Source organism: Chrysemys picta, chromosome 3, assembly GCF_011386835.1.
Source record: "Chrysemys picta bellii isolate R12L10 chromosome 3, ASM1138683v2, whole genome shotgun sequence".
NCBI lineage: Eukaryota > Metazoa > Chordata > Testudines > Emydidae > Chrysemys > Chrysemys picta.
This window is the reverse complement of record NC_088793.1, coordinates 128,450,606-128,472,636: the sequence shown is the minus strand read 5'-3', so window position 1 is coordinate 128,472,636 and position 22,031 is coordinate 128,450,606. Positions and strand designations below refer to the sequence as shown.

General features: G+C 45.2%; 1 protein-coding gene across 7 annotated transcripts in view; it reads left to right on the top strand.

The window, feature by feature from the left end:
- The first annotated feature begins 6,630 nt into the window (after positions 1 to 6,630).
- Positions 6,631 to 22,031, top strand: part of WDR27 (WD repeat domain 27) — a 198,279-nt gene continuing 182,878 nt past the window's right edge. For 4 of the 7 annotated variants that reach the window (XM_065590464.1, XM_065590465.1, XM_065590461.1 and 1 more), the window contains exons 1-3: positions 7,523 to 8,217; positions 14,992 to 15,193; positions 15,560 to 15,701. In XM_065590464.1, coding sequence (XP_065446536.1) covers positions 14,999 to 15,193; positions 15,560 to 15,701 — 337 coding nt within the window. In that variant the 5' untranslated portion in view covers positions 7,523 to 8,217; positions 14,992 to 14,998. Of the gene's footprint in view, positions 6,759 to 7,518; positions 8,218 to 14,991; positions 15,194 to 15,559; positions 15,702 to 22,031 lie in introns of those variants that run through there. The other 3 variants (XM_065590463.1, XM_065590462.1, XM_065590467.1) reach the window with 3 other exon arrangements.

The following is a 22,031-nucleotide window of genomic DNA, read 5'->3' as shown; positions in this document are numbered from 1 at the left end:
TATGGAAAGATTTATACATTTACATGTGGAGGCCCTTTGGTTTTGTTCATCTTCAAAGTTCTCTATAGATCAACTTGAAAGTATTAGATTTTTATTGGTAAATATTGATTTCACTGTACACATACAAACCAACAAAAATATTTCCATCAACAATAATCAACATTTACAGATATGCAAAGTAAGAAAATTGTATGTGTTTGATTTAAAATAACTGTATATTTTAACGTGATGTTGACAAATTGTTTTAACAGTTATAAAACTTTAACTTTTTGAATCTCAACATCTACTGTCATTAAATAATTATGGTTTGTCTCCCCCTATAACTTCCCACAATTATGAAAATTTAAATTAATAAAATTCTAAAAAATACTTAAAAATAAACATCCATCAAAATAAGAAAAAAAAATAAAAATTGAATTCTGCCAAGGCTATCTGCAGCCAATTTACTGTTTGTATTAGAGGGAAATCCAAGTTAGCCTCCACCAGCTTACCACAAAGGATCTGATGCTTCATCTTTTCTCCCCACAATCAGAATTCATCTCTTCTTCCAGTAGCAGGCAAACATTTTCTCTTCACTGCTGCTTCCTTCGAATTCACAGAAAAGCCCAGGTGTTCTGCTCTACCTGTCCTATTCCTTGCCAGGGAGGGAGCTGCAGGAGCTGCTGTGCTCTCTGTCCCCTATATGGAGGGAGGGGGGAGAAGTGCTGGGAGTTGGGCAGAAGGACAAAGCTGAGGTTGGCCATCGGAGGCAGAACAGGAGAGGGGAAGAGGGAACAGTCTGCATCCTCATGGTGCCCTGATTAGGAGAACCAAGAGGATTCAGTGAGGACTATTAGCACTCATTCTACTGCTTACCTGAAGCAGTGAGTGGAGCTCCTGACTCTATTGCCATCGTTTAATGGATGGAATAGTATGTCGGCTCAAGCATGTGTGCTCTTGTAAACTCTATTTGCTACAGCCTAAAGAGGAGATAAGCCCTACTACTCTACTGCACATATATGAATTTTTCATTGGTTACTACCAGTTATATAATAAAATGTATAGTTCTCATTCTGATCGCCCAGACACTGGTTTTACCCAAGTGTGACTTCACTGATTTCAATGGAATTACTACTGATTTCCTCCAGTGTAACTGAGAGATAAATCAGGCCTCAAATTATTTGTTTTCAACATATATAAATATTAGGTGTAATTTTATCATCCTTAGACATTAGCTAGTCCTTGAAGATGAACTGCCTACATCAATGTGCAGGCACAAAACCATGTGTTCCTGGCAGATCACAACTCACATATTGTTCCTGTTTGATAATATAACATTAATTGTATAAAAATGGTCACATTTTTAGGTTTGATACAAGTGGTTTTAGTTAAAAATATTTGTCCTTTGTTATTTCAATTTTAATGTAGATAATCAAATTTATAAAATTAAATTAGATATGTAAGAACATAATGTCTAGAATACTTAGCGGCTTCTTATTAGATACTAAGTGGTCTGCTAAAAGAATTATCAGGTTTTTTTTAAGAATTTGCATTTCTCAAGACAAAGTGACAGTCATCTTGTTTAGATTATTTTCATAGTTTTTCGGTAAGGCATCAGACATTTAAAATGGACTAAAGTCAGTTAAGTGAATACATGTTACAGAAATAAAGACTTTAAATATATTTTTTGCTCTGTATCCAAATAAAGGTGAAAAAATCTGTTAATAATCTTCCTGGACACTAAAGATTGCGGAGTTGATGTAGCAAAGCATAAATATGTTTAAAATATATGCTGTAAATAAATAAGAATATGAAGCCTCTCACCTGTAGGTCACCTGTTTGCAACCAATTCTTTTTTCCATCTGATGACTTTTTGGTCACCTATGAGATGTGAGTCAGTCTCAGTTCAGTTCAGAGTGACTGCTGCCCACATCATAAAAAGAGAGGTCATTACACAATTGGCACAATTTAGTGCCCTTGATGGCAGTCCCAGCAGAAATGGACTTGGAGACTAAACTGTGCTTAGCAACAGAGGGTCCTGTGGCACCTTAGAGACTAACAGAAGTATTGGGAGCATAAGCTTTCGTGGGTAAGAACCTCACTTCTTCACTTGCATCTGAAGAAGTGAGGTTCTTACCCACGAAAGCTTATGCTCCCAATACTTCTGTTAGTCTCTAAGGTGCCACAGGACCCTCTGTTGCTTTTTACAGATTCAGACTAACACGGCTACCCCTCTGATACTAAACTGTGCTTGTAATCCCTACAGACAGTCCTTCCAGTTCAGGATGGAGGGATACTGATGGAGCAGCATGGGGAAGCTTGCACTGCCAATGTCAGCACTGCACCTTCATTGTGGGTGAACAGAAGACTTTGGTTGCCAGGGCTGTCAAACAAACATCTTTCATGAGCACTAAATGAATTGTGCGCTTGTTTTAATGTAAACACCTTTTCACATCTGCAATAATTAATTATATTGGGTTAGATCCTCAACTGGTGTAAATCCTTTAAGACAATGGAGTAACTCCAGTTTACACCAGCTGAGGATCTGACCCATTATCTCAATGATAGAATTAAAATAACTATTTCAGAGAATAATCTAATAAAATGTTAACTATGATCTTGCTATTGCTCCATCCTATTATTGATACCTGTATTCCTTCTAAAGTTTCCCTATCTCCCTATATGAATATGGAAAGGCATCGCCACTAGAGCACAGTTGCCATCAATATTTTTATACTTAAATATTCTGTACAGTAATCATTTTGGTATATCCATATGATTGAAGAAAAAGATTTCTTTTTTCATGATGAAGGCCTGAGTCCAGCTGAACTTCCATTACTTTCCAAACCTTCTCTTTCTAGGAGTCACCCTAGCTGCTGCTGCAGTATGTTTTTTTTAAATGTATGGAATGGGGTAGTGAGGGAGGGGTTCAAAGACAAGTGGCCTCATCCAAGGTTGACAGTAATGTTTCTCTACTATGGGACAGTTCCTAAAAATTACTATGGGTTTGCAATACCCACTGAAATCAATGGAGGTTGTAGATGCTCAGCAGCTCAGGATTAGGTCCTAATGGCCTGATCTAAAGTCCATTAAAATCAATGGAAAGATTCCCATTGACTTCATTGGGCGGTGGATCAGTTCCTCAGTGATTGTTAAACAATGTTATAGCTAAGGCTACAATTTAGTCACTGGTATTTTTAGTAAAAGTCATGGACAGGTCAGGGGCAATAACCAAAAAGTCATGTGCTGGTGACCTGTCCATGATTTTTACTAAAAATACCCCTAACTAAATCTTGGGTGCTGGGGAAGGGGAGGTGCTTCCGGGGATTCTGCTGATCGTGGGGGAACACTCCGAGTCCGGACCCCACTGTTGCTGAGGTGGCAGGCGACCCGGGGCCCTCCTGCCGCTGCTGCTGGGGAGGGGGCAGCTCAGTGTCCCCCCACCTCTGCTGCTGCTCCACCTCCGCCCTGCGGCCGCTGGTGTGTGTGTGTGACCCGGGATCCTCCGGCTGCCACTGCTGCTCTGGACGGGAGGCAGCCCAGGCCCCCGCTGCTGGGGGAGAAGGCATAGCCCAGGGCGCTGCTTCTGCTCCTCCGGACCGCTGCTCCGGAGCAGCACATGGGACCAGCTGCCTGGGGTCTCCTGAGCAGCGGCCTATCCGGCTGGCCCCAGGGTCACCCCAGCTGCTTGGGCAGCCTTGGGGTCAGTAACACCAGCTACTGCAGAAGTCACTGAGGCCCCGGAAAATCATGGAATCCGTGACTTCTGTGAAAGACTTGCAGCCTTAATCATAGCTAAAGAAAGTAAAAGGTGCAAGTAACATCAAATGATAGGAAGGAATGGGAAGATGCTTGCTACCTGTATGCCTACAACAGCTACCTAAAGCATGTTTACATATCTTTCAAAATTAGCTCTTTAGTCTTAGGTATATGATTCTCTTGCCTAAAGGGCACATTTTCATTTGGATATGGGCACTTATCTTCACTTGTTGGTGCATAAGTTGTCATAACATTCATGGCTGCAGCAGCTACTTATGATATCTTTGTTGTCATCACAATGCTGAAATAAAAAGTTTTATCTGGTACTCTCATATGTGAGGCAAATGTAGAACTGAAATAGTAGCAATGTAAACTGTATTGTTACACATTTTTGACCCAAGTGGATGAGGTTCCAAATCTGTCCAGGCACTTCATAGCTGCTGCTCCAACAGGGATCTCATCTTGGTCTGCAAGTTATCATTGAGCCCTTTTTGGGCTCTTGTTTTAGATCTTATTGTAGGGCTTGTATTACATTCTTTTTCTGAAGCTTGTTTTAGGTCTAGCTTTAATTCAATTTGGCCTGTGGTTAGATGTTTCGCTGCGTGTGTGCGTTCTTCCTATGCTGCCCCAGCTCTAAGCAAACAGCCGGCACAGCAGACCTTGAGTGAACTATCCAATGACCACCAGATCCGTTAAGGTACAAAGGTGTCAGACCAGGTTTATTGTCGACAAAGCATGGTAATAGCACCTGGCAGACTCTATGAGGATACTAAGACCTGTATGCCTATGACAATGGACGCAGCTCAGTGAATGGTGGGACTTTTCATTCCCCCCATCGGCTGGCCAAAGATACTTCCTTTAAGATATATTTTTATACCCTGATACAAACAAGTTATGTGCTGCCTTTGACATAGTTAGTTACTGCTCCCTGACATGGCTTGTTATCACCCATCACCTTGTACATGTTGGTTTGATTAAAACTTCTTTATTTTGTACTGTTATCCTAACCGTATCTTTTAGAATGGGTCAGTATGCTCCTGTTATCCTTGGGAATTTTTTTTGTACCATTCTTAATATTGGGATGTTCTGGCCACCATTTAATATCAGGATCTATTTGTGTGATTACTCTGTGCTTAGCAATTCTTAGGAATGTGTATTTTTGCAATATTAGCCCTGTTCTTGCCAGATTCTGTGAGCAGGTCCTGCCTCATACCAGACCTCTGATACAAGGGCTTATGTCCCAGGCTCTCTTCCTACTACATGGCCATCTTTGATTTCTGCAAGCACTGCCATCATTTCTTCTATCTTGGTTCAACAGGTACACCACCTCATAACCTCTCTCCTTGGAAAGCGGATCCCACCTTTGACATCAGTGTTACCCCTTTTTAACTCAAGCGATTAGTCAAAATTCAGGGCCCTGAGGTTGTTCCAGTTGGGAGTAGAAATTGATGATGGAATCTGGTATTTTCTTTGATGCAATCTTGTTTATTGACAAGAAATGTACAAAGTCCTACTTCTTTGAATGTAGGAGAAACCAAAAAATGGGGACAGCTTCTTTGCCTACTTCCCCTAGCCCTGTATCTAGCACCACACCCAGAACCTTCCTGTAGGCTTCTCCAGGGTCACACCATGCTCTCAGGCTGCCACTTGGCTTTCTTTCTGCCTTTGAGTCTCTCTCATTCAGTCTGTTCTGTCTTCCCTCTCAATCAAATACACACAATACCGAGCAAAATCCCTCTGCCCAAAATAGGTAGAAAAGGTAGGTTTCACAGCCCTTTTTGTCATGGACTGAATAAAGACACCAGATTTATGGCTTATTACAATAATCTGTAACCAACTAATAACAACCACCTCCTCCAGCTGCCTCCACCCCCCATTCCTTTCCTCCCTATGACTGGAGGGGTATGAATGGGCCACTTCACCTTGAATGGTCCCTTGAAATACGTTAACTACTTATGCTAAACAATCTGTGCCATCTTGTATTTAGCAGTGACACTTGGTGTTAGGCTTGGTCTGCACTACAGAGTTAGGTCAACATAAGTCAGCTTATGTCAACCTAACTATGTCAGTGTCTATACTAAAGCCTTGCTCCTGCCAATGTAACTCCACAAGAGGCGTAGGGTTTATGTCAGTGTAGTCAGGGCAATGCAGTGTGTGTAGACACTGCTGGCTGTTGGCTGTCTTGTCAATTTCACAGCTTCAGTGGAGCTGTGAAATTGACAAGAAAGCCAGCTCCAGGATCCCCTGCCAAGCTGGGCTACTGTCTGGACTCCCCACTGGGAGCCCTGCTGCCCCCTGGGTCCTGGCTCCCTGCTGGGAGCACAGCAGCTGACTGGAGTCCAGCAGGAGGCGAGAAGTCCTGCACAGCTAGCTTCCCCACCACTCCTCGCTGGGAGTGGGGAGGCGAGAAGCTGGCAGTGCCCAAACGGCCCCTCTTCAGTCAATGGAAGCGCTTCTGGTGAGGATGTGCACCACTAACAGAAGAGGGGTAGTGTGGAGGGTAAGTCAAACTAACATAGCTCGATTTAAAATTGTAGTGTAGACATGCCTTTAGTTTCCCAGACCTGAAGAAGAGCTCTGTGTAAGCTCAAAAGCTTCTCTCTCTCACCAACAGAAGTTGATCCAATAGATATTACCTCATACACGTTACCCCTCTGAATGGGACAGTCATTAAGGGGCCTTAAAAATGCAATAAGCCTTCCCCTAGAACAAATGGATTGCTGCAACCTAGGTAAAACCAGTTTTTTTATTTAAGAGTGAACTCTAGATAAGTGGTAACCAAGCAACAGGCCACCTGATAGCAAATCTTGATCACCTGAGCAGGGTCTTTGAGGTTGACCAGGAGAATGAGAGGACAAAAGGGTTGGGAATTATAAGTTCTAAAAGGACCAGGTCTGGTCTGAGCATGAGTAATGCTCTCGCTGTCCAGAACAGAAAGAGAAGACTGAACTGAGGTTCAGGAGAGGGGACCTGGAGACCCCTGAAGGCACTGACTAAATTCCACTGAATGCTCAGGGATGGTGAGGAAACTATGGCTGTGAACCAAGTACAGGTGTTTCTCATTTTGCATGGATCTGTATATCTCTTGTGGAGGCTAAAGAAATGGTTAGTTTAGCAATCCTTCTGGAAAGTCTGTGTCTTCTTTGCCTCAACTACCACATCTTCCTGAAGGACAAACTGAATCAGAGCAGCACCCACAAGGGTGGAGTTCTGGGAAAGGCACAATTAATCATCTGTCAAGTATCAGGGGGTAGCCGTGTTAGTCTGTATCTACAAAAACAACAAGGTGCATCTGAAGAAGTGAGGTTTTTACCCATGAAAGCTTATGCCCAAATAAATCTGTTAGTCTTTAAGGTGCCACCAGACTCCTTGTTGTTTTAATTAATCATCTGGGGAGTCTTGTGGAGTTTAGGACTGGTCTTGAGGCTAAGGCCAAAGGAAGAGACAGTGAGGGGAGCATACCCAGACCCAGGGGAGCTAGGAACACATGGCTCCACTGAGTTCAAACATACATAGGTACCTGGTGAGTGCCCAACAAAGGGCAGCTAGAGCAGGTCTGTGGTGTGCTTTGGGGACAGGCTGTTGTGTGCATTGTGAGTTGCTGTACAGGTTTGTGGCTGTTGTCTGGAGGTCAATGGGGTGTGTGTGCTGTAGCCATAGGGCTGACCCTCCTGCTCTCCGCCCCACACCCATCCCCCTCGAGGGGCAAGCGGCAGGGAACGAATCAGGGCTCCTCCCTGCACCGGGCGTGGCCCCGCCCCACGGTCCTGTGCCCTCCCGCTACACCTGGCAGGGGGCCGGGAAAGGGCAGAGCGGTTCGGAGGCCTAAGTTGTCCCGCTCGACGGCCCGTTGGGGTCTCCACTACCTGAGAAACCGACCGGCCGGTGCTCGCGGCAGGTAGCGGGGGGAACCGACGCGAGCTAGGGACACTATCATTATCGGGCTGGGGCGAGTCCTAACGGGACGAACACGCCCCCCCAGGCCCAGCGGGGGAGGGGGGCGGCGCTACAGTGAGTGACGTAGTTGGTTTGACCACGTGCCCGCTGTCTCCCTGGAAACAGCGACACATGGCTATGCCGGCGTTAGCGCCCGTCCCTCCCCCGCGGTGTGAGCTACGCGGAGTCACCCGCCGCGGGGCCCGGACCTAGAGCCAACGTTAAACGGCAGTAGGGGAGCAGCGTGTCCCCCTCCCCCTGTGTGCACAGGGAGCCCTGGGGCGGGGCTGGCCACGGGAGAGAAACGCTGACCGGGCTGGTCTACACCAGCCCCACGCAATGCTCAGTCTCGCGCTGTCCCAGCTGCGGCACGTTAGCGGCGGGTGTCTGTTGGAAGCGCGCACCTGATGCGCCCACTTTAATTTGGGAGCCGAGTGTGAACATCCCAGTGGGCAGGGTGAAATTGACCGGCGCGTGGCTGGGCCGCTCGAGTCCAGTCCAGCGATCATCTCCCTTAAGCCTTATTGTGAGCGTTTAAGTCAGGTATGTATGAGCCTTGTGCTGATCATAGGGGTGAATTATTACACCCATGAAAAGTTCCCTTGAGTTTTAGGAGTAGGTGTGTGAAAGCTGGTAAACAAGGGCTTGCTGTGCTGGGAAGTAATCTACACAATCATTTTTAAACAGTAAATTATAATCAAAACTAAAAAATATTCTTTAAGGCTTTGGTTCTCAATCTCAACCCTTTGGGGCTCAGGCCCCACTGGTAAACCTGGATGGCTTGTGGCAACCCAGTAAGTAGGTTTTGTGCCCTCCCTGCCCACCACCCAAAATCTGGTTTATTAAATATTTCTGACCCAGAATATATAATATACACACTAACGTAATAAGTACACCATGTGTACCTAGTGGTGGCTTCTGTCGTGCTGGGCTTGGCTTCCCACTCTTTTTGACCTTTGGGATCACAGCACTGCTCAGGCTTGGCCCAGTCCCCGCTAATGAGGGCTGAGCTGGGTCAAATTTGTGAGAGTGGTGTCGTGACCTGGTAGACGGGATTGTAATACTTATCGTGATGGAGGGGCAGCTGGGTCAAACCTGTGGGTGCTGCAACACTTGGAATGGGGAGCCAAGTTTAGCTAGCCTTGTGGGACTGGAGCTACAGGATCTGCCTTTGTGAGGTTAGTATAAGGCAGGCTCTGTATCTTGCCAGCTTTGTAATATTTAAAAACCGGACACTCCAGCAGGAGGGCCGGAACCTCCACATAAGAACAGCCATACTGGGTCAGACTCAAAGGTCCATCTAGCCTAGTATCCTGTCTTCTAACAGTTGCCAATCCCAGGTACCCCAGGGGGAATAAACAGGTAATCATCAAGTGATCCATTCCCTGTCACTCATTCCCAGCTTCTGGCAAATAGAGGCTAGGGACAGCATCCCTGTCTATCCTGGCTAATAGGTCCATCAATGGCTATCTTCCATGAATTTATCTAGTTCTTTTTTTGAACCCTGTTCTAGTCTTGACCTTCACAACATCCTCTGGCAAAGAATTCCACAGGTTGACTGTGTGTTGTGTGAAGAAATACTTCCTTTTGTTTGTTTTAAATCTGCTGCCTATTAATTTAATTTGGTGCCCCCTAGTTCTTGTGTTAGGAGGAGTAAATAACACTTCCTTATTTATTTTTCTCCACACCAGTCATGATTTTATAGACCTCTATTGTATCCCCCCTTAGTTATCTCTTTTCCAAGCTGAAAATTCCTAGTCTTATTAATATCTCTTGTACAGCAGCCATTCCATACCCCTAATAATGTATGTTTGCCATTTTCTGAACCTTTTCCAATTCCAATATATCTTTTTTGAGCTGGGGTGACCACATCTGCACATGATGCACTATTCAAGATGTAGGTGTACCATAGATTTATATAGAGACAATATGATATTTTCTGTTATCTATCCAGATATCTAACAGCGGGAGTTTGCCTGGGAGTTCGCCTTGGGGGAGTTCCCTCAGATTTTTTTGTCTTTCAGGCTTCTGTGAGCAGTAAATACAGCATCTGAAGAGGTTTCAGAGTGGTAGCCATATTAGTCTGTATCAGCAAAAACAATGAGGAGTCCTTGTGGTACCTTAGAGACTTAGAAGGAAGACAATATAGCTAGTGAGCGATCAGCTGTTGTGACTTGCACAGGATGTGCCATGTTTGTCCTTCTCCCAGAGGATAGAAGTGACTTGGTCTGTAGTGCAAGTTGGTCTCCATATTGGAAGAGAAGATTAAAGGACTAGAGCCCCAAGTATCAACCTTGCGTTGCATCAGAGAAAATGCTGACTTTCTGGATAGAAGTCAGCATTTGGTCCTGCAGGCACAGCATGCTGAAGCATCAGAGAGGGCAGTGAAGAATGGGGAAGAAAAGCAGCATGTGACCTCCAGAAGAAGAAAGAGGAGAACCCATGTATCCCCAATACAGATAGAGGTAAGAAACTGTTTTCAGGCTCTCTGCACAGGTACTACAGCAGAGAATGGTTTGGAAGAGTCATCTGAGGGAAGGGATCAGAAGAAGACCCCATTGACCAGAAGACATGGGATGCATTGCCTTAGGGATGGGGGTTCCACAACCACCACTCCCAAGAGGAGGAAATGGGTGGTGATGGTCGGGGGCTCCCTCCTAAGGGTGACGGAATCATCCATCTGCTGTCCAGACTGGGAATCTCGAGAAGTGTGCTGCTTGCCTGGAGCTAGAATTCAGGACATGACTGTCTGCTGAGACTGATCAAGCCTTCGGACTGCTACCCCTTCCTACTTCACCAATGATACTGCCAAAAATGACCTTGAGCAAGTCACTGCAGACTACATGGTTCTGGGAAGAAGGATAAAGGAGTTTGAGGCGCAAGTTGTGTTCTCATCCATCGGGTCCAGGTAGGGACCATCGAATTGTGGAAGTAAATGCGTGGTTGCGCAGGTGGTGTTGGAGAGTGGGCTTTGGATTCTTCAACCATGGGATGTTATTCCAGGAAGAAAGATTGCTAGGAAGAGATGGGATCCACCTAACAAAGAGAGGGAAGAGCATCTTCACAAGCAGGCTTGCTAACCTAGTGAGGAGGGCTTTAAACTAGGTTTGCCAGGGGATGGAGATCTAAGCCCTGAGGGAAGTGGGATACTGGGAGGAAACACAAGGGGGAGGGTGCAACAGGGGAGGCCTCCTGATTCATAATGAGAAAGTAGGGCAATCGGCTAGCTATCTTAGGTGCCTGTACATGAATGCAAGAAGCCTGGGAAACAAGCAGGAAGAATTGGAAGTCCTGGCACAGTCAAATTGGAATAACAGAGACTTTGTGGGGTAACTCACATGACTGGAGCACTGTCATGGATGGGTATAAATTCTCCAGGAAGGACAGGTGGGGAAGAAAAGGTGGGGTTGCACTGTATGTAAGAGAGCAGTATGATTGCTCAGAGCTCCAGTATGAAACCAGAGAAAAGTCTTGAGAGTCTTTGGGTTAAGTTTAGAGGTGAGAGCAACAAGGATGGTGGGCGTTGGCTAACAGCGTTTCTCAAACTGAGGTCTGCAGATTCCTGGGGATCTGTGAGAGTACTCTAGGGGGTCCGTGGGCCCCACTGACAAACTCCTCCCCCTTCCTCACAGTACTTCCTGCTTGCTGCTGAACAGCTGTTCCCTGGTGTGCGGGAGGCTCTGGTAGAGTTGCCTGCCTGGGGCTAAGGCAGGTTCCCTACCTGCCCTGATTCTGTGCAGTTCCTGGAAGTGGCCGCTAGGTCTCTATGGCCCCTAGGCACATGGGCAGCCAGGGAGTCTCCGTGTCCTGCCCCTGCCCAAATGCTAGCTCCGCGGCTCCCATTGACCAGGAACCACGACCAATGGAAGCTGCAGGGGTGGCGCCTGGGTGCGTGAGGGCAGCGCGTGGAGCTTCACTGGCCACCCATGTAGCTAGGGGCCACAGAGACCTGGCAGCTGCTTCGTGGGAGACATGGTAAGCGCCTCTGGGACCCCACACCCTGAACATCTTCTGTACCCCAACCCTCTGCCCCAGCCCAGAGTCCCCTCCCACACCCAAACTCCCTCCCAGAAGCTGCATCCCTACCCTCTGCCCCAGCCCTGAGCCAACTCCTGCACCCCAAACCCTTCATCCAGAGCCCACGCCCCCAGCCAGAGCCAACACCCCTACCCCAGCCCTGAGCCCCCTCCCACACCCAAATTCCCTCCTGGAGTCTGCATCCCCCCCACACCCCAACCTAGTGAAAGTGAGTGAGGGTGGGGGGGGGGAGAGTGAGCAACAGAAGGAGGGGGGGATGGAATGGGCAGGGGGCGGGGCCTCGGAGAAGGGGCAGGGTAGGGGGTCCCTGGAAATTTTTAAATAAAAATGGGGGTCCTCGGGTTGCTAAAGTTTGAGAACCGCTAGACTGTAAGGTGGATAGAAAGCTGGCTAGATCGTCGGGCTCAACAAGTAGTGATCAACAGCTCAATGTCTAGTTGGCAGCCGGTTTCAAGCGGAGTGCCCCAGGGGTTGGTCCTGGGGCCAGTTTTGTTCAACATCTTCATTAATGATCTGGATGATGGGATAGATTGCACTCTCAGCAAGTTCACAGATGACACTAAGCTGGGAGGAGAGGTAGATATGCTGGAGGGTAGGGATAGGGTCCAGAGGGACCTAGACAAATTGGAGGATTGGACCAAAAGAAATCTGAGATTCAGCAAGGACAATTGCAGAGTCCTGCACTTAGGATGGAAGAATCCCATGCACTGCTACAGGCTGGGGACTGACTGGCTCAGCAGCAGTTCTGAAGAAAAGGATGTGGGGATTACAGTGGACGAGAAGCTGGACATGAGTCAACAGTGTGCCCTTGTTGCCAAGAAGGCTAACGGCATATTGGGCTGCATTAGTAGGAGCATTGCCAGCAGATCAAGGGAAGTGATTATTCCCCTCTATTCCGCACTGGTGAGGCCACACCTGGAGTATTGTGTCCAGTTTTGGGCTGCCAACTACAGAAAGGATGTGGACAAATTGGAGAGTCCAGCGGAGGGCAACAAAAATGATCAGGGGGCTGGAGCACCTGACTTACGAGGGAACTGGGTTTATTTAGTCTGCAGAAGAGAAGAATGAGTGGGGATTTGAGAGCAGCCTTCAACTACCTGGAGGGGAGTTCCAAAGAGGATGGAGCTCGGCTGTTCTCAGTGGTGGCAGATGACAGAACAAGGAGCAATGGTTTCAAATTGCAGTGAGGGAGGTCTAGGTTGGATATTAGGAAAAACGATTTCACTAAGAGGGTGGTGAAGCACTGGAATGGGTTACTTAGGGAGGTGGTGGAATCTCAATCCTTAGAGGTTTTTAAGGCCCAGCTTGACAAAGCCCTGGGATGATTTAGTTGGGGTTGGCCCTGATTTAAGCAGGGAGCTGGACTAGATGACCTCCTGAGGTCTCTTCCAACCCTAATCTTCTATGATTCTATCTCTTAATGACTCCCAATGTTCTGTTCACTGTTTTGACTGCCGCTGCACATTGAGTGGATGTTTTCAGAGAACTATCCAGAATGACTCCAAGATCTTTCTTGAGCGGTAACAGCTAATTTAGACTCCATCATTTTATATGTATAGTTGGGATTATGTTTTCCAATGTGCATTACTTTGCATCTGCTACTCTGCTGCCCAGTCACCCAGTTTTGAGAGACCCTTTTGTAGCTCTTTGCAGTCTGCCTGAGACGTAACTATCTTGAATAGTTTTGTATCATCTGCAAATTTTGCCACCTCACTATTTACCCCTTTTTCCAGATCATTTATGAATGTGTTGAATAGGACTGGTCCCAGTACAGCCCCCTGAGAGGACATCACTATTTACCTCTCTCCATTCTGAAAACTGACCATTTATTTCTACTCTGTTTCCTGTCTTTTAACCAGTTATGAAACCATGAGAGAACCTTCCCTCTTCTCCGATGACTGCTTACTTTGCGTAAGAGCCTTTAGTGAGGGACCTTGTCAAAGGCTTTCTGAAAATCTAAGTACACTAGATCCACTGGATCCCCCTTGTCCACATGCTTGTTGATCCCCTCAAATAATTCTAGTAGATTGGTGAGGCATAATTTTCCTTTACAAAAATCACGTTGACTATTCCCCAACAAATTATGTTCATCTATGTGTCTGACAATTTTGTTCTTTACTATAGTTTCTACCAGCTTTCCCGGTACTGAAGTCAGGCTTACTGGCCTGTAATTGCCGGGATCGCCTCTGGAGCCCTTTTTAAAAATTGGCATCACATTAGTTATCCTCCAGTCATTTGGTACAGAAGCTGATTTAAATGATAGTTTACAGACTGCAGTTAGTAGTTCTGCAATTTCACGTTTGAGTTCCTTCGGAACACTTGGGTGAATACCAAAAGGATGCCTTTTTGCCTCTCACTGCTTCTCTTACTTTGTTGTTTAGCCACGGTGGCACTTTTTTGTTTCTCTTACTATGTTTTTTAATTTGGGGTATACATTTAAGTTGAGCCTCTATTATGGTGTCTTTAAAAAGTTTCCATGCAGCTTGAAGGGATTTCACTTTTGGCACTGTACTTTTTAAATTTCTGTTCCACTAACCTCATTTTTGTGTAGTTCCCCTTTCTGAAATTAAATGCCAGCTCCGCCTCTTCCCCCCCCCCAAGGCCCTACTCCCCATTTGTTCCTCTTCCCTCTCACCACTGTCGTTCACTGCTCTTCCCCCTCCCCCCTTCTGCCCTTGTTGGGAGGGAGTCATTTGCGGAGCTGCAGCCGCCTAACGCAGGTAGGAGCCAGCCCTGGCTGTGTAGGGACTGGTGCAGGTGTTGACCCGATGCCTCCCACACCCGCAATAACCATGCTTTGGGTGTCTGGTCAGGAGATTTGACTGGACACTGTCAGGTCCCCTGTTTGACCAGACTTCCGGTCAAAAACCGGGCACTTGATCACGCTATCTGTACTCCTTATCCCTCCCCACAGGCTTGCCACATAATCCTTTGACGTATTCTGATTACCCAATTTTGGGTCATGGTCCGCAGGTATATTATCTAACTTTTCATGCAGAACACTGTCAGATTTTTGGAATTATTCTTTTAATATTGTCATTCCTCTACAAGACATCACTGGGCACAATCCTGCAAGATGCAGAAAGCCTCTTTTGTAAAACTGAGGTACTCTTTATCTCCAATTGTTCAGGGTATTTGGCACTTTCAGAACTAGGCACAATGTCCAATAATCTGGCTCTGGGAGTATTCATACTGGATGATTTGGAAGATGGCAAAATGGAAAAAACAAAAAAATCTTAATGAGAACTTAGTGATATTCTAATGTGATGTTTATTTCAGATGTATTATGGAAAGCCCAGTGGACCTTTGTTTTACTGAAGAAGGATGTAGCCATGACATAGTTCTTGAGAAACAAGTGTTTAGATCCAAAGTGCCAGAGTCTCATGTTCAACTTGCTTGTAATCTACATTACTGTGCTTTTCCTTTGAATGGAAATGAGCTATGTATCTGGAATACTGGCGATAGCTCTGCTCATCATCAGGTAAAAACCAAAACTTGTGTGTTTAGATTTTCAGTGTAATATTCTAAAGAGCACTAAAATTGATGATAAACAGAAAAACGTTGGGTTTGGTACATCATTTTTTGCAGTGTAGGCTATTGTCCTTACTAGACTTCACATTTTATATCTGGAATGTGGACAATTATTTATTTTGGCAAGCAGGCAGTAAGCCATAATGCAGTTCAGTGAATGGATTTTAATCATTAAAGAAAATTCAGTTTGGATGAATAATTGAGCATTGCTAGTTATTCAGATAAGTGTTAATTATATTTTTTTCCCTCTTATTTGCTATGTCTTCATCATCATTGGAAATGATCTATGGACATAAAAAAATGTTATATTTGCCAGCCATTGCACTTGGTAGGACACCACCATTCAATCACGGCACTGGCATTTGGAAGTAAAATCAATCCACTTCTTGTCTGTTCTGCTTCTTGTGACTATGTGATAGTATGGAACCTGGATGAGTGCTCAAAGAAAGCACTTCAAGGTAAGGTGGTTTTTATAGAAAAGTTACTTTTGAGTAGCAAGTGGTAAATGTGACTTCTTAAGGCTAGACTCTGCCACCCTTCATCATGATGTGTAGTACCTTTATTCTTTGATTAGTCTCATAGGAATTACCATGGATCAGATCAGCAGACTTTCTCCTGAGGGAGAAGTTCGCTAGAATACTTAGGAGGATGTTAAATTAATAGCAAAAGGAAAGGGTAGAAAGAGGGAAGATATGAGTACTCAGCATAACACTGAGAGGTTGAGAACAAAATTAATCAAGGAACCAAAGGACACGAAGAGAATAAATTCTTGAATTGCCTGTAGTCTGAACTGAATCCAAACCAATGCTGGGAGCCTGTGTAACAAACAAGAGGAATTGGAATTGCTCATTTATGAGCATAATTTCAATCTAGTTGGTGTTACTAAAACCTAATGGGATGATTCATGCTCATGGCATGTTTAACAAAAATGGTTAGAACCTATTTAGGAAGGACCAAGTTGGCAAATGGGAGGGAGGATGGCACTCTGTCAAAAATGGCATTACCTGTATGAATTACTTGTAACTTGGAAGAAAATTATCTTGAATGCTTATGGATCAATGTCCTAACAGATAAAGCACAAGATGGACTATTAGTTGGTATTTGCTACGGACCATCAAATCACAATAGGGAACAGGATAATTGCTTCCTTATGCACTTATCTGTAATGTGTAAGGGGGGGGGGGAAGTTGTGTGATCATGGGGGAATGTCAATTTGAGTGACGTATGCTGGAGGTCTCATGCTGCCAGTACTAAACATCCTCGGATGTTCTAAACAGTATAGATGACAATTGTTCTAACTCAAAAAGTGTCGCAACCAACATGGGGGAATTCTTTATTAGACCTCCTCCTAACAGATAAAGAGGAACTGATCATAGAAATAAAAAATATTGGTAGCTTAGGTACAAGTGATCATGACTTGATCACATTTATAATGTGCATGCAAAATAAAGTCCAGACCAGGTAGAGGTGTAGGTGTGTGTGTGTGTGAATGATAATTGAGTGTCATTTAAGAACCCCTTACTGGATGCCTCAAATGCCACAATCCTACAATCAAGGAAAAAGGCCATAATGGTTAAAAATATCAATCTGGTACAGAGGGTAAGTGAATGCAACTGTATGAAATAAAAAGTAATAACTGAAAGAAAGGGAAAGTTGATAGCACAGTATATAAATCTGAAGTTAGGAATTGTAGCAAATTGCTAAGGGAAACAAAAGGACACAAGGAGACCTCTATAGCCAGCAAAATTAAGGACAATAAAAAGGAGTTTTAAAAATGTATTTAGGAAAAATAATCCTGACAATGGTATTGATTCATTACTAGATAGAAATGGCAGAATTATTAATAATAATGCAGAAAAGGCAGACGTGTTCAATAACATGCATCCAAGAGTTTTAAAAGAACTTGGGCCATTAACATTGATTTCTATTAAATCTTGGAACGCTAAGGAAGTTCCAGAAGACTAAAAGAAAACTAATGTGCCAATTTTAAAAAATAGGTAATTATAGGCCTGTCTGCCTGATATTGACCCCAGGCAAGATAATGGAGCAACTGATACAGGACTTGATTAATAAAGAATTAAAGGAGGATAATATAACAAACACGTATTGATTTGCATTAATGGAAAACAGCTGCTGTCAAACTAACTTGATATCCCTTTTGAGAGACTACAGGTCTGGTTATTAAAGATAATAGGGTTGACATAACGTAACTTAAGCTTCTGTAAGGTATATGATTTAGTACCCCTCAACATTTTGATTAAAAGCTAAAATGATATAAAACGAACATGGCATTCATTAAATTGATTAAAACCTGGCTAACTGATCGGTCTCACAGTGTAATCGTAAATGGGGAATCGTCATAGCAGGTGTTTCCAGTGGAGTCCCACAGGGATCAGTTCTGTACTTTTTAATATTTTTATCAATGACCTGGAAGAAAACATAATCACATAAAATTGAAGGAGTGGAAAATAATGAAGAGAACCCGTCACTGATTCAGAGGGATTGGGGTTGTTCGATAAACTGGGCTCAAGCAAACAATATATCTTAAAAACAAAGAATCTAGGCTATACTTTCAGGATGGAGCATTCTGTCCTAGGAAGCAGTGACTGTGAAAAACATTTGGGGGTCATGATGGATAATCAGCTGAACATGAGCCCCAGTAAGATACTATGGCCAAAAGAGCTAATGCAATGCTGGGGTGCATAAACAGGGGAATCTTGAGTAGGAGTAGAAGAGGTTATTTTATCTCTGTGTTTGGCAATGGTACAACTGCTGCTGGAAGACTGTATCCAGTTTTGGTGCCTGCAACTAAAAAGGATGGTGTTAATTTGGAGAGGGCTCAGAGAAGAGCAAAGAATGAGCAAAGAATTGGAAAACATGCTTTATAGAGTCCGACTCAAAGAGCTGAATCTATTTATCTGAACAAAGATAAGGTTAAAGAGTGACTTGATTAGTCTTATAAATACCTACATGGGGAAACAAATCTTTAATAATGGGCTCTTCAATCTAACAGAGAGGAATAACACCATCCAATGACTAGAAGTTGAAGCTAGACAAATTCAGACTGGACATAAGGCATGCATTTTTAACAGTGAAAGTAATTAACCATTGGAATAATTTACCAATTATCCATCTTTTTAAATCAAGATGGGATGTTTTTCTAAAAGTTATGATCTAGGAATTATTTTGGGGAATTTTTATGGTCTGTTATAGAGAAGGTCATTCTAGATGATCAGTGGTCCTTTCTGGCCTTGAAATCTATTCCAGTATCCTGTCTCTAACAGTATCCAGTACTGTACCAGCAACTTCAGAGGAAGATACAAGGAACCCTGCAATAGGCAGTTATGAGAGAACCTGCCTATTGTGGGTCTTACCTCATAGCATGCCCCACTTGTCCAGAAGTGACTCACCAGCAAACCGACTTTTGGGGTTGGGTGTGGGGTTGCTGGGCCTTCCCCTTAGTTACTACCTCCTCGTGGCCGCATCTGGGCCTTCAATGGCTTAGCCCTCTGGCTAGGTCACTTAAAAGTTCATTGCCCTTCTGGGGTACTCAAAGTCCCAAAATAAATAATCCCTTCAACGATAGACCCACGTTACTATAAACAAAGTCTTTCACCCTTCCTGGGTTCAACCTACAGTTTGCTGTTCCTCTTATGGACTGCTTCCCTGGAGCCTGGGCAACCCAGGAAGTTATTGCTTCCTTCCTTGAGCTGGATGTCCTGGCTTTCCTCCTGGAACTGTGTGTACTTTTCATTAGTCACTGTCTCTTAAGTCAAGAATCCCAGCCCTCTTCCTGGAGCTGGGTAATTCAGGCTGTTATTACCTCCTTCCTTAAGTCAGGAGTCTCTCATTTTCCTCCTGGAGCAGGGTGTCCTTTAACATGCTGTAGAGCCATACCCAGCTTCTTCCTCAGATGACCCTGCTTAGTCCAGAGGATTTCACACCCTTCCCCTGCTGGTTACTGCCCAGTTAGATGGGAATAAGCAGCATACATGCTAATCCCCATTGCCCAGCTCATTCCTGATTGGTCAGATGGGAGAGGACCCTTACCCCACCCTCCCTACAGGGCTCCTGGCCCCAAACCCTTGAAGATACAGTGATGGGATTTTCTCCCAAGCATCACTTATTCCCCATACCACTTCCTCGCTACCCACATTCCTTTTAGGTCCTTATACTAGACATTTCAAACTCTTAAAGGGTCACTTGGTGGGGGGGGGCAGTCCACTAAATGTTATTACCTTTAAGGGACAGATTGCCACATCACAAAGCCACTAGAGAAAGTTTCCTTTTAATCCTCCAGTAGTTAAGGGTTGGCTTTATGTCCTGAAGCATGAGAATATATATATCCTTTCCTACTTTGCTTGTTAGTCTCTCTTGATCTCTACTCCCTGTTGAATTTGTAAACATTTATATTGTGAAGATTTATTTTATAAATGTAAAACATTTTCATAATCATTTGCTTTGTGATCAAGCTCACTAGGGAACAGGAGAGGGGCAGAGACTTGGAGCATTGACATGAAGGAGGGACATTGGGTTGTGAGAAGTATGGGAAAGGCTGTAGAACTGGGAAACTGGTGTGTAGCAGTGTGTGGAGCCAGGGATCCTGGACCCATAAAGGGCTTGGGAGCAGGGTTCCCTATTGCCCAGATTTCCTATTTCCTCTACACCTGCTGGTCTCCCCCCACCCCTCAGCAGATCCTGTTTCTTTTTTCTCCCAAATTGTCCTCTGCACTTTAGTTCTTGCTTGTTTTCTCTTCCCAGATATCCACCAACTGCATAAGGGTAGACAATGGGATTCTTAGTCTGACAAATCTTCTCTCTCTTCCCCCCCCCCCCCCCCAATTAACCATGGCAAGTTCATCATACAAAAACTGTCTCAGTAACGGACCTCTACTTATTAGTACTTTACTTTGTTGGTAACCTCCCCCGCCTTTTCTTCCCCACCATTTCTCAGCTCCTAGCAGCAGCAGTGGACTGAGTGGGGGAAAATTGCTTGGTATAGAAGAAATCAGAATAAATAACTTAACCAGGGTAGGGAGTAGAGCAATACTGGATTAGGGAAATCCCACCTCTCAACATGTGCAAGGCATGCTCCTAGTGGAGGCACAGTTTAAAAGGACACTGGTAGCCCGAGAGAAGGGGGGGTGAGGCTGGAGCCAGCATTGGCACTAGCACCAAGCAAGACTGATACTGAGAGCTGTGCAGGTAATGGCAACAGCGTTGTGAAGGCTGTGCTAGCAGCAGGGACTTGTGTTCCTCACTGTCTCTTTGGGAGTTGAAAGCCCTAAGAGAAATTGACCGACTGAACAGGACACTAAGAGACTGAGGAGAGTTTGCGAAGCCAGTGACTGCACCCCCAAACTGAGGAGCTCCAGACTGGTAGGAAGTGACCAAGGGGAAACCTAATTTGGGATAGCTAAGTAAGTGGGCTGGACACTCCTAGGGCCCTGGGACAGGACCTGGTAGAGTGGGTGGGCCCAGGTCTCCCTACCTTGCCTCCCCACCCTGCTCCTTTGTAGTAACTGAGCTCTGTTGGAACAGTTGGTGCACAAGGGAGTGATTGAGGCTGCAGCTGGGGATGACTACACTGGCAGAAACTGTAAGGCCACTGTAGCCTCTTGAGCCTGAAAAAAATATTAAAAACAGGGCTTTGGAGTGGAGCTGGAGCGTGGAGCAGCTCCAGAGCAGTGGAGCTGCAGGTTTTTGCCTGGAGCTGGAGCAGAGCCGGAGCACAACTCCAAAGCCCTGATTAAATATGTATAGAGATGGAGTTGGACAAGTTGCTAAAATGGATTGTGGAGAATCAACAACAAGAGGCCCAGTTGCTGCAGCATCTGGCAATGCTGCTGCTGCAGCAGCTGGTGACGACACTTCTGCAATCTCCGCCACTGCCATCTGATCTGCTGGAGGAGCAACTAACCCTAATCCAGCTCTCAGCCTTCCCTTGAAGATGACAAAAATAGGACTGGATGATGAGTCTGAAGCATCCCGAATGATGTTAGAAAACATCACTACGATGGCCTGGTGGCAACCCAGATGGTTCTCATCTCACCGTATCTGACAGGGATGGCCCAGACTGTATACTGGAGCCTAGATGCAGTGGTGGTGCAGGATTATTTCTTATTCAGGGCAACCATCTTGGATGCTTTTGGTATCTCCAATGAGACTCATCGCCAGAGATTTTGATGCAAGAAATTTGCACCTGGTGCCCAACCTAGAGCAGTGGCACAGACCCTAACGGAACACTGATGGTAGCTCCAGCCCAAGGAAGAGATGGTGGTGCAAGTAGCAGAGAAGATTGTTAGAGCAATTCCTCCAGATCTTCCCACCTGGAGTACGGGAGTGGGTGATAAGACACTGACCGGAGAATCTGTTGGAAGCAGTGACATTGATGGGAAACGATATGCCAATTGCTGGGCTGCATGCAAAACGCTAAGAGACAACCCAACTCTACACTGGCTGACTCAGATGAGCAGGGGAAGAGCAAGGAGGGGGGGAAGCATGAGAAGAATTTGGCTATCCACCCCAGTGGGGATGGGACCAACAGAGCAGAGATCAACTGCAGTGGTTTATCCCCACAGAGAGATGGGAGAAGGTGGCTATTCTGACACAACTCAAGGCCCCCCACAGGATCCCCATGAAGTGTGGGAGCCCAGACAGTTGAAGCACCTCCCCATCAGGTGACTAGTTTGTGTGCGGTCAACCGGGCCACTTCAGCCAAGATTGATTGTATATGGACTGTAGCTACAGACAAATCTGGGTAGCTGATTTCAGAGCTTGCAAGATGG